Source organism: Vombatus ursinus, unplaced genomic scaffold (assembly GCF_900497805.2).
Source record: "Vombatus ursinus unplaced genomic scaffold, bare-nosed wombat genome assembly UNPS02014769.1, whole genome shotgun sequence".
Taxonomy (NCBI): domain Eukaryota; kingdom Metazoa; phylum Chordata; class Mammalia; order Diprotodontia; family Vombatidae; genus Vombatus; species Vombatus ursinus.
In genome coordinates, this window is record NW_020954547.1 from 2,099,456 (window position 1) to 2,116,563 (window position 17,108).

General features: G+C 37.7%; 1 protein-coding gene across 1 annotated transcript in view; it reads left to right on the forward strand.

The window, feature by feature from the left end:
• Nucleotides 1–15,851, forward strand: part of CNN3 (calponin 3) — a 34,927-nt gene extending 19,076 nt beyond the window's left edge. The window contains exons 2-7 of the mRNA XM_027862623.1: nt 8,819–8,940; nt 9,048–9,114; nt 11,362–11,499; nt 11,813–11,929; nt 13,967–14,113; nt 14,697–15,851. Coding sequence (XP_027718424.1) covers nt 8,819–8,940; nt 9,048–9,114; nt 11,362–11,499; nt 11,813–11,929; nt 13,967–14,113; nt 14,697–15,038 — 933 coding nt within the window. The 3' untranslated portion in view covers nt 15,039–15,851. The remainder of the gene's footprint in view (nt 1–8,818; nt 8,941–9,047; nt 9,115–11,361; nt 11,500–11,812; nt 11,930–13,966; nt 14,114–14,696) is intronic.
• Nucleotides 15,852–17,108: the final 1,257 nt, after the last annotated feature.

Below are 17,108 nucleotides of genomic sequence, written 5' to 3' on the forward strand. Positions count from 1 at the left end.
TCTTTTTGTTACCAGGGTTTTCAGAATAATGTGGATTTATCTTACTGAGAGATTTGGAGTAGTTCCCAATTAAATCAAACCTCTTCAGAAATACTAATTTTTACATATGGAAAGGCCATTCTTCGAGACCGTACAGTGTAGAGGAATAAACATTGAATTGGGATGGAGATCTGAATTCTAGTTCAGATTTGCTAGCTGACATTGGAGAGTCTCTGAGCAAGTGACTGAACCTTTCCGAACATTTGTAAAATGTTGGTGTATAGATAACATTTAAGTTCCTTTTCAGTTCTTATGTCTAAAAAATATTATATCCAAATTCTTGTCAGATCTACAATTCATGTACAAGCACATAGATTTTGTATGTGGACATTCTTTACTATAATGGAGGTTTGGGCCAATATGTAATCAATTCTTGATTATTTAAGCCCTTTGCTTTTCCAGCTTCTCCTATTTTCTTCCTTTTCTGCTGTCTTCTGGGGACATTTGAGGTGGTGTGACAGTGTAGAGAACACTAGGCTGTAGTTGGCCACACCTAGATTCTAAGCCGGGCTCCCACCACTCAATAGGGGTGAGATGCTGGGCAATGGGCTATTCAGTCTCCATAGTGCTCATTTCTCTCATCTGTAAACAAGAAGCTTGGACCAGAATCGGGTTGGCAAACTATGGCTAGCCTGGGCAATCTGTTGTTTTTGTACTGCCTGCAAATTAAGAATGGTTTTTAAATAAAGTTTGTTTTTGTATTTGAAAAACAGGTAGCCTGGACTAGATAATCCCAAGGGCCTTTCTTTTTACCTGAAAGGTACAGGCTAAGATTTAGTTAAAATTAGCTGTGATTGTTCATTATTTGTGCTGTACCTAGCCCCAAAATAACACATACCCTTAAGATAGGTGATAATAATTGGCCTGTAACATAATTTGACCTTTCAAACCACTGGGCCTTTTTAAAAATTTCTTATTCTAGTAACAAGAAAGTCTGAAACCTCATTTAATGCCAGTTATATATCAATGGCCATGGCATCTAGCCACCTTCTCTCTGGCAGGAAGAGATGTTTGTGGCATTTGGCATTCCGAGTCGTAGCACATTTTCACTATGGAAACAATGTTAGAAATCTCTTTAGAGTGCAATATCAGCTTCTGCCAAAGTATAACTTAAAAAAAAAAATGTGAGCAAGTCTGGGAATATAACCAGTATTTTTAGTACTAACTAACTTTAATGTAACCATACATATCATATGAAAAAATGTATTTTAAATTCTAAACAAATTGTTTCTCATGGCTATATTTTAATCCCACCTCATAGGAAATGGTTTTACCTTCCTCTTTACTAAGAAGTTCTGGCTGGAACTCCCTCAGTTCCTCTGTTTTATGCCCTGCTTCCTAAACCTCACCTAGTGCTGGTATTTGAGGGTCCAGCAGGAGCAGGCGCCTGCCTTCCATGCTAGCTGGGCCCCTCTGAGCTCCCAGGACTCCCTTTTATTGTTAAAGGGCACATTCCAGAGCTAGTACTTGACATTCAGGTCTTCACTCCAAATCCAGAACTCTTTCCACTCCAGTGCCATGATTCTGCCTGGGCATGTGCTTACTGGGGATGTTTTCCATTGCTCTCCACCGGGTTTGCTTCTGCTTCCATTGGTAGGTCATATCTGGTTCGGAAATGGCTCGGGCAGACCAAGTGAGTTCTACAACAGTGCAGCTCTATGTCTAGGTTACCCCGCTTGTAAAATCTACAGCTGCTTCTTTGAACCTTCGTTCCCCTGGGCTATGAGTGTCATCTTTCATCTTCTGACAAAACCCAGGCTTTTTTTTTTTTTTTTTTTTGTACTTAAAAAAAATGCATCTATCTTAGGTTAGTTTAGATTATATTGTGAGATTCTTGAGGGCAGGGACTTTTTTTTTTTTTAATTTTTATTTGTAGCTTTAAAACTTAGTATGATATCTGGCACATAGTGGGTGCTTAATGAATTCTTGTTCCTTTGACCCAGCAACAGCAATAGCACTTCTAGGGCTGTATCCCAAAGAGATCATACAAATGGGAAAAGGACCTACATGAACAAAAATATTCATAGCAGCTCTTTTTGTGGTAGCAAAGAATTGGAAATTGAGGGTATGTCCATTGATTGGGGAGTGGCTGAACAAGTTGTATATAAATGTAATGTAGTATTATTGTGTTATAAGAAATGATGAACACCAAGCAGATTTCAGAAAAACCTGGAAAGACTTGTATGGACTGATGCTGAGTGAAGTGAGCAGAACCAGGAGAATGTTGTACACAAAAGCAGCCACGCTGTGCGATGACTAATATTGATAGACTTAGCACTTCTCAACAATGCAAGGATCTAAGGCATCTCTAAAACTCTCATGATGGAGAATGCTGTCCACATCCAGACAAAGAACTATGGAGTTTCAATGCAGATCGAGCATACTATTTGCTCTTTTTTTTTTTTTTTTTTTCCCTTTTGTTTCTTCCTTCTTGTGGTTTTTCCTATTGGTTCTAATTCTTCTTTACAACGTGACTAATGCGAAAATATGTTTAATAGGAATGTATATGTAGAGCCTGTATCAGATTGCATGCCCTCTTGGGGAGGGAGGGGGAGAAAATTTAAAATTCAAAAGCTTATGAAAGTGAGTATTGAAAACCAAAAATAAATTAATTTAAAAAATGAATACTTGTTAACTTCAACATATATTATTGTGTTATAGTTATTTCTATGTGTGTTTTGTCTCCCAACTAAGCTGTAGACCTCATGAGGGCAAAATATCTTAATTTTAAAAATTTAACTCCTTGGTATTCTATACTATTTCATTGATGTGGTATCTGAGCTAGCCTGGAGGAAAGAAAATTTCAACAATTAGAACTTGTAGCAGTCTCGTATTCCAAATCTTCACAAACGTTTGGAGGTGGGGAAGTTAAGGGAACCCCTTAGTCCAGTGGAGCAGAAATGTAGAATGTGGAGAGGAGAATACAATTTATGAAAGAAGAATAGACTAGAACACTAGGTTAGGACTAAGTTGTGTGCAAGGACTTAAATCCAGGCTTAAGAGTTTGTATTGGTTTCTAAAGGCAATGAATGGGTTACTACTGAAAGTCCTTGGGAAAAGGAGGCTGAGTATTGAAGGGTTTGTATAAAGGCAAGAAGAGGCAGGAGGACAGGAGGTGTTTTGTTTTGTTTGTCCTTGAGGCATGAGGAGGCCATCGAACCTTCTTGAACTAAGGGGAGAAGTCATCAATGTGTGCTTTAACAGGACCACTGGGGCAGCTGTGGGGAGGTACTTCAGGGGAAGGAATGCTGTGGCAACAGACAGCTGAGGTGATGAGGATGTCTGAACCCCAGGTTGAGTAGAGAGAAGTGGTGGGAAATGTTAGCAAAGTTCTAACCAGATTTGGCAGCTGATTGATGGATGGGCTGCTGGAGGTGAGGGAAAGTGAAGAGTAAAGAGGACTTGGGTTGTGAACCTGGGTGCATAGAAATATGGCGGTGACCTCAATAGAAGTTCTTGTCAAAAGAAAGGGGTAGATTTAGGGGGAAACCATCATAAGTGAGGTCTTTTTTGGCATGTAGAATTTGAGATGCCTATCCAAAGTCCAGGCAGAGATGAGATGTATTAGGAAATAATTTAAGGAAGACTCTTAAGGGATGTAGGGAGGGGATTGAGTTAAAGATTAATAACCCAAATAATGTTTTTTCTTAAGTATTTAAGCATTTTCTTCATGAAATATCCTAATTCTGTGATTTCTTTTTAAAATTGCTAACAAAAACCTAAAACCTTTGACTTTAAAGCCATTTCCCCATATCTTTTTAAGGATACTTATTACATTTAGTTGCATTTCTTTGTGGACAGAAAACTCCAGTCTTTCGTTCCGAGATTGAGAATAATTAGAAATATTTAGGAAGCAGAGTAAAACAAGCTTTCCATGTGAGTTGTCTATGTAGTAAAACATGGCCAGTCAGGAAGCATTTATTTAATACTTACAGTGTGCCAGGCACTGTGTTGATCCCAAGGAATACCAAGAAAGGCCAGAAATACTGTTCCTATGCTAGAGGAGCTCCCATTTTCATGGAGGAGGTGATATGCAACTGATGCTGTACATACAGGACATGTACTGTATAGGTGGAATGGGACCTCAGGCACACTCTAGCAGCAGAGGAAAAACCTCCTGCAGAAGGCAGTATTTGATCAAAGGAAGCCATCTGGTCTAACCTCTACGCAGAAAAGAATCCCTGCTGCAGCACTCTGACAAGCCATCAGCCTGTGCTTGAGACTTCCAAGATGAGACACCTCACAAGCTCTACTCCATACCAGTGGACTGTGGTTGTGAGGAAACTCTTCTTGCCATCAGGCTTCAATTGGCTTCTTTGTAGCTTCCACTCAACTGCTTCTGGTTCTGCCCTCTAGGGCCAGTTCCTCTTCCACATACAAGATAACCCTTCAAATACCTGAAAACAGCTATTGTGTCTCCTCCTAGTATGACTTGTAATTTTCCACTATTTTCCATTAGTATTTTCTGAATGAATCTGTATTTTAAATCAGTGTTGTCTTTGCCTGCCATCTCCCCTCATTGGGCATAGGGATGAGTCAGTTTGGGGGTTCTCTTGGTCTTTTTGTGGTCATGCGTTACATCAGTTAAACACTGGGTTGCTAATATAGGTTTTTGCTTTAGGGAACAATTCACATGATGGAATCATAGGTTTAGTGCTGGAAAGGCCCTTAGAGACCATCTGGCTTAGCCCCCTTCATTTTACAAATGAAGGAAAGTAGTTTACCCAGGTTACGTGGCCAGTGTCAGAGGGAACGTCTGAACCTAAAGTAGACCTGACTCCTAAGCCCAGTGCTAAAAGCCCTGTAGTTACCTAGTTGCCGTCACTTCCAGTACACATATGCCCAATAAGACATCCAGTTATATGACTTACACTGGACTTCTGGAGTTTTTTCATCATAGAGTTTGCTTTGATGGAGTTTTAGGCATATTGCTTTTGAATAACGATGAATCTCATTGAGAAGGTCCTGGAAGCTGTTGTTTGTCCTTTGTTCTCGAAGAGGACCATGGCATCAGGAAGGTGATTCCATGACTTGCAAATGAATTGTATTTAAGTGAGGGAGGACTGTGCAAAGTCACCAGCCTCACTTTCTCCTCTGAAGCCGTCTGGGTCAAGGGGCAAGCTATAGATCAGGATGCCTGGAGATTTGCACTCCCCTCTCTCCCGCTGAGGTTTGTAATCAACCCAGTTAAGTAATTTGCCTGAAGTTACATGGCTGTTAGGAAGTGTTTGAGGCAGGATTTGGATTCAGATCTTTCTGACTTCTTTGTCCAGTGCTATAAGCACCGCACCACCCAGCTACCTAACAGCTATTAAGTTTCTCATTTGGAATTGTTCCCTCCTAAAGCCGTAATCCTACTGCATTAATCTCTAATATCATGAGAAATTATGGTACATTGAGCATGAGATGGTAACAGATTTCATTCAGATAAGAAGGTAGCTAATAAATCTTAATCTCTTAATTACAGCAAGGTGGTCATCTCCAACGCTGATTTCCTTGGTTTGGTATGTTTTGATCTGGTCCAGTCATTCTTTTCATCTTCTCCAATGCCATTTTTGTTCTTTCAAGTAGTACTCTGGGAGCTAAGGTGTTAAGAATATAAAAATGGGAAGTTCTTTGTTAATTGATGAAAGCCAACGTTCTGTTTTCTAACTTTTGTTTGTCCTTTATCCAGTTTCAGCTAGAAATACTCTAAAGATGATGCAGCTTATGTGGGTTTTACATTGATTTTATTACTGTGGATTTATTTTCAATTCCACTAGTTTTACCTGTTTTGTAAGGCAATACTCAAAAAAAAAAAAAAACCACTGAATTTGAGTGCAGAAACGGACATCAGCAGCCACCTCCTCCGGAGAGTTAGGAGGTGTGGTCTAACTGGCGTAGCGTCGTATCTGTGGATTAGTGTGAAGCAGTAATACTCATGTGACTCATTTACTTATTGAGAAGGAAGCAATGCAAGGCAATTCTAGTAGAAACCCAATGCACCATACTACCAAAGCTAATCCACAGATACGATGCTATGCCAGTCAGACCATAGGGATGCTTTACAGAAATTAGATAAAATAACAGTTAACTTAGAGGCATAAGATAGAAAATTGAGGGAGAAATAATTTTAAAGGGTAAGAATGAAGAGGTAATGGCCCTTCTAGCCTTCATACTATTTTATAAGAAAACAATCACCAAAATAATTTAGTACTGGTTAAAAACAGATACATAGATCAGTGGAACAAATTAAATAAGGGAGAATCAGCAGTGATGTTGTCACATTAGAATGTGAGCTCATTAAAGGCAGGGACTATTTTTGCCTTTCTTTGTATTCTAGGCATTTAGCTTAGTGCCTGGCATAGAGTAGATGGTAAATAGATGCCATTTGACTTGACAAACATGAAGTCTACAAAGGAATACTGAAAGACGTATAATTGAAGAATTAGGACAGCATACACATTCATTAGAACTATTAAAAAAAAAATTAGATATATCCAAGATGTTGTTCAGTCGTTTCAGTCATGTCCAACTCTTTGTGACCCCATTTGGAGTTTTCTTGGCAAAGATACTGGCATGGTTTGCCATTTCCTTCTTCAGCTCATTTTACAGATGAGGAAACTGAGGCAAGGAGGATTAAGTGACTTGCCCAGGGTCACACAGCTAGTTAAGTGTCTGAAGCTAGATTTGAACTCGGGAAGATGAGTCTTCTTGATTCCAGGCCCAGCACTCTATCCACTAGGCTGCCCTATCCAAGATTTTTCATATATATATGTATATGTATATGTGTGTATATATATATGTATATATATATGTATATGTATGTGTATATATATATGTATATGTATGTGTATATATGTATGTATGTATGTATATATAAAAACAATAAATACATATAAAATGAATAGCCTCTCCCTAATAAATGTTAGATGATATGAACAAACAGTTCTGCAAAGTGTTCACAACCACATGAAAAAATGCTCCAGATCACAATTAAGAGAGATGCAGATCAAAACCCTGAGGTTTTACCCTACAATTAGAAACTTAGTGACAAGAATGTTGGAGGAGTTATGGAAAGATAGGAACACCAATACATTGTTGGTGGAGCTGTGAAATGGTATGATCATTTTGGAAAGCAATTTGAAATTATGCAAATAAAGTGACTAATATGTCCGTACCCTTGAAACTAGAGACTCCATTAGTGCCTTAATATCCCAAGGAAGCCATTGATAAGGAAAAAAATATCCTTGTAATAGCACTTTATGATAGCTAAGAATTGGAAACAAGTAGATACACTTGAATGGCTAAACCAATTGTGATACGTGAATGTAATGGAATATTACTGTGCTCTAACAAATGCTGAATGTGATGATCACACAGGAGCATGGGAAGATCAATGTGAACTGACACAGTGAAGTAAGCGGAGTCAGTAAAACAACATATACAGTGACTTATATCAATGTAAATGGAAAGACCAATGACACACCAAAAAATTAAAAGCAAATGTAACAAAATTATAAAGATCAATTGGGACTTGAATGAAAATATACCAAAAAAAATTCCCAACCTACAGCTTGGTGGAGGTGGGAGGTCCACAGGTGTTACTTACTGTACAAGTTTTTGGACTTTTTCAGAATATTGACCAGTTGTGTTGATTTTTCTTTTTCCTTTTCCAGAAAATACTCTTTGTCATATGGGATGCCTCTCTTGGGAGAAGGGAGAAGGGAAGCTGAAGGTTGCATGGGGTGATAGTTAAAAAAAAAATAAGACCCAAAACTGTATACAGATGACAGATGGGAAGTGAACATAATACCTAACATAATTTTGTTTAAAAGAACTTAGCTGGACTCTATGGTTTGCTTTCAAATCAAGTCCTTATTTTACTTGTATTTGTTGAGATTATTATTTGATAACTTTTAAAATTTTTATTTGCTGACTCTAATATCAGTTTCTTTGGGCACGGCAGGGGTCTTCTGTGAAAAAATTGATCTGTAGTGTCTGGAAGTGTGTTGTTGGGTTATGTCCCATATACTTAGGGTACTGTGTATAGTAGAAACTCATTATTTATTGAATAGATAAAAGAGAACTGTTTAGCACAAAGGTGATCTAAGTTTTTTGTCTATTTAAACTGGCAAATTTATTTTGAAGGTGTGGAGTTTATGCTGAACTTAGCGACAAGGTACTTGGTTGGTAATTAGTTACCTAGCTCTCTAAATTACATGTATGTTTTCATTTTGCTCCCCAAATGAATTTGGCTTTAAATTTTTGGATGACTTTGAGTATTTTTTTAGAAGAAATTTTTCTTTAACTTTGTAACTGTGATAATGTTATATGGTAGAAAAAGTAATATGTTTGGGGAGCTTGGTTTGAATTCTAGTTACAACAGTTACTAATTATGAGTCCCTATACAAATAAATAATTTTACCTTGCTGAGCTCAGTTTCCCGATTGGAAAGTAACAGAATTTTTTTATTATGATTTTAGTGTTTTAAAATTCCACTTTAACGATCATTTTCGAAATTTTTGAGTTCCTTCTTTTCTCCCTACCTCCAGCCCCTCCCCCATCCACGGAGAAGGCAAACAATATATCAATTATACATGTAAAGTCATGCAAAACATAAAAATAATTTTTTAACTTTATGACTTACATTCTCTGACTAGACCAGCCTTTGAAATATCTAGGGTAAATTGCTCCATGATATTAGCTTTAATCTTGATGGGTGATAAAAAGCTAGTCAGTGCCAATATTTTCTTGAAGTCTTTAACATTAAATTGTAAAATGTCTATCTGTTTTACAGATTGCCTCCAAATATGACCATCAGGCAGAGGAAGATCTTCGCAACTGGATAGAAGAAGTTACAGGCTTGAGCATTGGGACAAACTTTCAGCTGGGCTTAAAAGATGGCATAATCCTCTGCGAGTAAGTGTTCATTCACCCAATAGATTTATTCCTGATAGTCCAGGCTTGTCTGCTTTCTTAAAATTTTCTTAGTGTGACCTGTCTTTTTTTTTTTTTTTTCTTTTCAGACTTATAAACAAACTCCAGCCAGGTTCAGTGAAGAAAGTCAATGAATCTTCATTAAATTGGCCTCAGGTAAGCAGAAAATGCAAAACACACAGCTCAGCAGCTTTGGTTGATATCTACATAAATGAATATAATGAACGCTTGCAGGTTACATTTCAGTACAGCCATTTTGTCAAATTTGAGTAAACATTTCCTTTTCACAAGAGTTCTGAAGTATTCCTAGACTTTATGGTTACAGATCTTTCAAAAATCTGACTGTGGTTTGAAATGAGCAGCCCTGTGATTGGTCTGATTATAGTCTTGTAATGGGTATAATAGGTTTATTGGTGAGTGAGATGGGTTAGGTAGACTGCAGTGTTATGTGTGGGTATGTGAATGAATGTGTATCTGTCGATTGATACACTCCTTTTTACTGGTTCTGGGCTTCTGTGGATTTAGGGAATTCAAGGAGGAAGCATTCATGTGCATGCCCTTCACCAGTGCAGAAAGGCACCAGCTCTGTGACTAGAAGTCCTGGAGAGTTTCTTGGGCACTGAGTGGTTAAGTGGCTTGCCTAGAGTCCTATAGCAGTCTGGGGCAGAAAGGAGTTAGGCTGATACCTCGGCCTTCACAACTGTAGAGAGTATTGTGCCTCCCTGCCTCTGCACTAACAGGAAGCATTCAAACATGTTTTGGAAATTGTAATAAACCACATAGTAATTTTGCCTGATAATGTCCAACTCCTGGAAATGTGCCAGGACCTTTCTGTTTGAGTGGTTAAAGTTTTATTCCTCAATGAGCCCAAATCTGTTTTCCTCATTACTTTTTCTTTTCTTGTGCTTGAAGATTTGCAACCGTGACTGAACAGCCCATCCCTCATAATAGGAGTTCCCTTGCCATCCTGGTTGCTTCCTTTAAGCAAAACTCTTATTTTGTAAATATTCCTTTTAAAATGCAAAGCTCAAAATTGAACATGGATATCAGATCGACTCTTCCCTCTCTATTTTCACGTACTTATTCACACATACATTCTTGTTTTGAACACTGTAATAGCAGCCTCTGATTTTGTTGTCTCATTAGCAGTCAAGTGACTCACAAATGAGCCTTTAACCCTCCTAATTCTCTAGCGTGTGAAAAGTTGGAACACAAGTATAGATGGTATAAAAGTAATTGTGATTGTGTTAGGCTAAACCTGTCCATTGTTCCAGCCCATCAGGATATTTTTGAATACCGATTCTCATCCAACTTAATAGCAAGCCCTTCCAGATTTATCATATGCATATTTAATGAGTATATCTAGTATGTCTTCTCTAAAATGCCAATAATTTCCTCTTATTTCCAAACATCGTGCTTGTTATGCAGACTGGAAATCTAGTCTTAATTGACTATTCATTCTTCATCCCACATTTTCATTCCTTTGCACAATTTTGTAGATTTTACCATCATATATTGTCTTACTGTCCATCCCGTCTTTTAATAATAAAAATAGCTAGCTTTTATATGGCACTCTAAGGTTTGCAGAGCATTTTACAGAATTTATTTCACTTGATTTTCACAACCACCCCAGGTAATAGTTGCTATTATTATCCCCATTTTACAGATGGGAGAAACATGCAGACAGAAGCAAAATGACTTGCCCAGGGTCATACCCCTGGTAAATGTCTGAGTTTATATTTGACCTTAGGTTTTCCTGCCTCCAGGTGCAGCGAATCTAACCACTGCACTACCCAGTGGCTTTTTTTCTAGTTCCATTGCCTCTACCCCAATTCAGATCCACATTACCTTGACCAGTATCCTCCTAATTGGGTTCCCTTTTCTGACATTCCTCCCTCTCTCTTCCAATCTAGTTTATTCAGTGCTCCCAGATTAATTTTTACTAAAGCGTCATTCTACTCCTGTTCCTGCTTGGCTCAGAAAAGCATTCTGTCGCTCCCCTCTGCCCACAGAACAAAGTCTCCAAACATGAACCACTCGTCTCTGTTATCTGTGCTGCCCCGAATGGTCCTCACTTATTCTGTTTCTTTCCACCTGAAATGTTCTCTTCCTGTTTACCTCTGCAAATCTTACATGGCGCTTAGTACGTACTACCTAGTATTGCTGTTATTTGTATGTTTATATTCCTTTACATTATAAGTCCCTGTCTTATCTTGCCCATTACCAATAGCATATAATAGGTGTAAGTCAGGTCAACAAGTATTTCTTTAGTACCTGCTGTGTGAAGTGTCTTTTCTAGACCATTTTATATATAACTAGTCTTGATTTTTTTACTAATGCTTGGGCATCATGCACTAGACTTTTTGGTTCCAGAAGTTTAACTATTGTCTTTTCCTTTTTCAGTTGGAGAACATTGGCAATTTTATCAAAGCCATTCAGGCTTATGGTATGAAACCACATGACATCTTTGAAGCAAATGATCTTTTTGAGAATGGAAACATGACCCAAGTTCAGACTACACTGGTAGCTTTAGCAGGTCTGGTATGTATTTATCTATTAACTAGAATAAAACTGTTTGTGACAGACTAAAATATTGAAGGTTTGGGGAAAATAACTTTCAGCAGAAAAATGAACTGCTACAAAGGAGTCTTGTATTAGTATGACTTGATCAGAGAATTTGTCCCATGTTTCAAAAATTAGGTAAAATACACTGATTTACCTTTTTAAGAAATGTATACAAACATTTTGATACTTTAATTCTTCTAAGTGTAGTATCATTTTCCCCCTTTCATTGTAAGATTCTAGTGGTAAAGTTTTAAGCGGTTGTCCTGAAATGTTTTTTTGTTACATCTAGGCTAAAACAAAAGGATTCCATACGACAATTGATATTGGTGTCAAATATGCAGAAAAGCAAGCAAGGCGCTTTGATGAAGGAAAACTGAAAGCTGGACAAAGTGTAATTGGTCTGCAGGTAAGTCACATATGATGTTATTTATATGCTTGCTGATGTACATTTTTGTACATTGTACAGAATGTACAAAAGCCATACGTTAGTTTTTATATACTTCTTAACCTGCTGTGAGGAGGTAGTATGTTATGTCATTTTGCTCAGGTTTATTTCCATAACAACTAAGGAAATGGAGGTGGGGTTAGGGGTGGGTAAGTGGGAGGGAGGACAAAGACAGTCATAAAAAGACTCTGTATAGATTGTTGGATGGTACAAACTAGAGACTTCTCCTGAAGTATTGCCTAGTGAGATAATGACATGTTGAAGGTAAGATTTACCTGAAAATCAAGCTTAAGTTCTCAAAGAACTCGGTGAAATAAGAGAGACAACATGCAAACAACTATGTACAAACAAGATTATGTATATGTGGGGCAGCTAAGTGGCACGGTGGATAGAGCAATGGCCCTGGAGTCAGGACGACCTGAGTTCAAATCACATTTTTTAAAAAGATAATTTCTGCTTGTACTTGTTCTAGATTATAATGGTCAAACTGGCTTGATAATCCAGGCTGCATCTGTTAGTCCAGAAAGTCATTTTTATATACATAGGACCAGGCTGAAAAGAATTGGTGGAGCGTAAAAGAGAATGAGGGCCTGGAGACCCCTGAAACAGGTGCAGTAATTTAATCTGAATCCTGGAAAGGTGGAATAAATATTAAAAATGTGTAATTCCGTACAGCAATACATTCCCATAAGAGGCTTAGGAATATTTGGGACTAAGACCATACTTGTAGTTATTAGCATCCTCACCATTCTCACTCAGACTCAACTTTCCTTTTCTGCTGTGACTTGAAGTCATTAAAACATTCAAGATTCTGGAGTTGCTGGGGATCGACAGCCAGGAAAACCAACTAAGAATAACTAGGCAATGAATGATAGGAGGTGGGGTGAGGCTCGATCTTTGTGTGGGCCTGTCATTGTTTCACTGAGTCAGAAACAGCTTTAGGATTGTCTAGATTAAATCAGTGTTTCCTTTTTTATCTTTTCCTCCTCAACCCCCACTCTCCCCATCCCCCCAAATATATGTCTCTCTAGAGCTAGGAATGTATTGGTACATCTTTAAACTATCCTGCAGATACCCTTGCCATTTGTTACTATGACACAAACGCCTCTGTGGCAGGCTTTGATAAGAGGCTTGACTGAGCAGCAAGGCTTTTCCTTCCTTCTTTCCTGTCCCCCTGCACCTCCCCCCCCAAAAAAAAACTCAACACAAAACAAAACCAAAACGCAACAGTGCATACGTAACAGGCTTGAAAAGGGAACCTTGCCCAACACATGAAGGTGTGCTTCTGTCTTAATGTTAGAAGCCTCTGTATTTCTTTGAGGATACAGCTGATGTTTTCTTCTTCTTCTTTTTTTTTCTTTTTTAGTGAGGCAACGGGGTTAAGTGTCTTGCCCAAGGTCACACAGCTAGTACGTGTCAAGTGTTTGGTCAGAGGCCGGATTTGAACTCAGGTCCTCCTGACTTTAGGGCCGGTGCTCTATCCACTGCGCCACCTAGCTGCCCCTCTGATGTTTTCTTCTACTTTTATATAAAGTCTGATAGGTGATTTTCTGGCTCAAGAGAGCGCCCTGGCCAGAAGAGTAACTTACTTTTTCTTTTCTTTTTTTTTTTTTTTTTAACTTGGCCTTTCTATCATAGGCACAAGCTATTTTCATTCTTTCTGAGTTTTGAGAAATGAGCCTCAACACTTTCTACTTTAAAGTGCTGAATGTCGTTAAAGTAAAATTTAAGTTAATTTTTCTTATGCAGAATTCAGTGATCCTTGAGATAATTAAAGAAACCTTAGAGTTGTAAAACCAGGCCTGGTGTTGTTTGCTGAAACAATATGGTCTTAGAGACTCTAATCTATTAACACAGGGATAGGCCTTTCTTTGAGAATGGAATTAGAATCATATTTCCCTAATAGTAATAGAATTCTTAAAAGCTTGTCTTCTAAATTTTTGACCTGTTTTTCACAGTTTTAACTGTATAGATTTTTTTTTTTCATTTTCTTAAAAGATGGGAACCAACAAATGTGCCAGCCAAGCAGGAATGACTGCCTATGGCACTAGGAGGCATCTTTATGATCCCAAAATGCAAACTGACAAGCCCTTTGACCAGACAACAATTAGTCTGCAGATGGGTACTAACAAAGGAGCCAGTCAGGTAAGTGGTGCTTTTTTTTTTTTTAATAATAAAGTTAGCAAACATTCAAAATGCTTATGATTATAATTTTAAAATTGACCACGTCTCATGAACAAGATGGAAATATCCCTATTATAGGAAACCTGAACTTCAAAATGAAATGCAATTTTCTTTTGAAAACAGGAAGTTTATAGTCAGGGAAAAAGATAAGCTTCTCAAAAATCCTGTGCTTAAAATTCCTTGGTAGGATTATTCCATTTTATAAAATATATTCTAGAGCAGTATAGCACAGTACACACATAGGCATGTAAGCCTTCTAAAAGATGTAGATGTTTATCAGGGATGTGCTATTTAAATTAGCAGATATTTGTGAAGTCTCTGTTGTGTAAAGGATGAATAAGATAAGATTTGAAAATCAGTAATCTTGGTATACCTAGTAAACTAATCAGGGTTCCTGCTAACTTTTATTCCAGTCAGAATGTTTTAACTTGAGGACTCGGTATCCCAACAAGAACATTTCACTTGTAAGAATCCCATACTTGTTCACAGATGTTTTATTTTGGATATTATTCTGATTTTTTTCTCCTGTTGAATATTCTTATAGGCTGGAATGTTAGCACCAGGTACCAGAAGAGACATCTATGATCAGAAACTAACATTACAACCAGTGGACAACTCGACAATTTCACTACAGATGGGTACCAACAAAGTTGCTTCCCAGAAAGGAATGAGTGTCTATGGGCTTGGGCGACAAGTATATGATCCCAAATATTGTGCTGCTCCCACAGAACCTGTAATACATAACGGAAGCCAAGGAACAGGAACAAATGGATCTGAAATCAGCGATAATGATTATCAGGCAGAATATCCAGACGAGTATCATGTGGAGTACCAAGATGACTATCCGAGAGATTACGAATATAGCGACCAGGGCATTGATTATTAGATTGGCACAAAAAAAGCTCAGTATTAGTCCATTGTTTTATTCGGTGAAAACCAAGCTAGCCTTGTGTAATTTTTATCTTGTCTTCCTAAAACACTATGATGCTTATTATACTTAAAAGAAATATTGCCTTACATACATTCCTTTTTCCTTTCTCTGCCTCTTCCCTAAATAGATGCCTTTTAGTGCTGTAACAGTTATATTCTACAGCATAACCAATAATTTGCATATGAAGTAAAAAGGAATACTGTGAAAGGGGAGTACTTTTGTACAGCCAGTTCTTTTATTAAAGATCTATGCATTTTTACAATCTTCTACTTTAAACTGGTATTTTATGGACCACATGAAACTTTTCTCTCTCCCTCTCTCTCTCTCTCTCTCTCTTTTTTTTTTTTTACAGTTTAGTATCTGGTTTCTACATGGAAGACTGAAACTTTCATGCTTATTGTTAAATGTGTTTTTTGCCAACTAAATCTGAGATGCAGCATTTTAGAGATTTAAATATCATTGTTTCTACAGTATTGTTTGCTAATTTTTAAATAAAGTCATGATCAATGTGCATTTGTGATTAAACGTGTATTCATTCTAATACCTAAGCTGACCAGACACTTAAAGAGTAGTGTTACTAAAGGAGCTTGTACAAAATAAGCCTGCGGAAGTTTTAGGTTTGGACGGTGCATTTACTCTTCCTGTTTGTGCCAATGTATCAATGTAGAGTTGTTGCTTTGTTTTCTTCAGCTGTATTTATTGCTGCATTTCTCAGCATAAACTGATCTCATTGTATTTTTTATAAATAAATATTTTTTTTGAACACTATGAACCATAGGCTGGTCATTTTCTAGGAACTTTCTAGAACAGATAAAATAATCTGTCTCATCCAGCCCAGAATAATTACCATGTCCTTATCAAGGTTAATGACAAGTTGTATTGTAATATAGGAAAATAATTATATTCTTACCCTCAGAGGTGTTGTGTTCTAGGAGAATACCTATTTAAGGTTAGAAAGCACTGACCAATTAAAAACCTTAAAAGTTTTTAACACGTTTTCATTCATATGTAGCAGAGAAACCTAATTTTGGCTATTGAAGTGACAACAGTTTGTGACATTTGCAAAATCATTCAAATTTTTCACTGCACTGTTCAACACATCCAACAATATCCATCAATGAGAAGTATATCAGCAATTTGCATAGTGTCCCTGATTATAGAAGAGTACAAACCTGGAGGGTGAAATTGCTTTGGTTCATTTTAAAAATATTTTAGTGATGCTATTTATTTTTTGTGCCACATTGATTTGTGAATATATCTACTCCATCCTACAAGCCTTCCTTTGAAACAGAATTTTTGTTTTTTTGATAAAAATCTATTAATCTATTTTCTTTTCCACTTGGGGGGAGGGGAAGAGAACAAAACCCTTGCAGCCAATAAGCACAGTCACAAAACAAATCCCTATTCATGCCCAAACAATGTCTTAGTCTGACCTGAGCCCATCACTTTTCTGACCATGCACCCTAGTGCCCCAGCCACTGGTCTCCAAGAAAAGAGGGAGATCATTTTCTCAACTTTTGGGCCAGTGTGCTCTTAAGTTCAGTGAGGTATCCGTGGATTTTCTGTTTGACTTTTGAATTGCTAAACCCATACTGAGGACACCTAAAACAAACCAAATAAGGATCAGTCAACAAACATTTGTTAAGCACTTATGTGAAGGACTGTGTGCTAAAAGTGCTAAGTCATGGGGATACCAAGGCAAAAAAGGCAGTGTCTGCTCTTTAAAGAAGCATAGGAATGACGAGGGAGGAGGCAATTAGCTCTGAGGGAACTTCAGGAAAAGGGGGCACAAACAGCTGAGCATGCCAGGAGAGGCTTCGTGTTCCCGGAGGTGGTGCTGGAGCTGATCTTTGAAAGAAGCTATCGACTCTGAAAATGTTAAAAGGAAACATGGAGGACAGCAGGGAAAGGCATGGATGAAATCAGGAGATGAATGTTAGGTGAAAAGTGATATAGACAACATAGAACACTGTTGGAAAAGGAAGATAACGCTTGCTCGTGAAGGGCTCTAGACAGCTCCCGGAA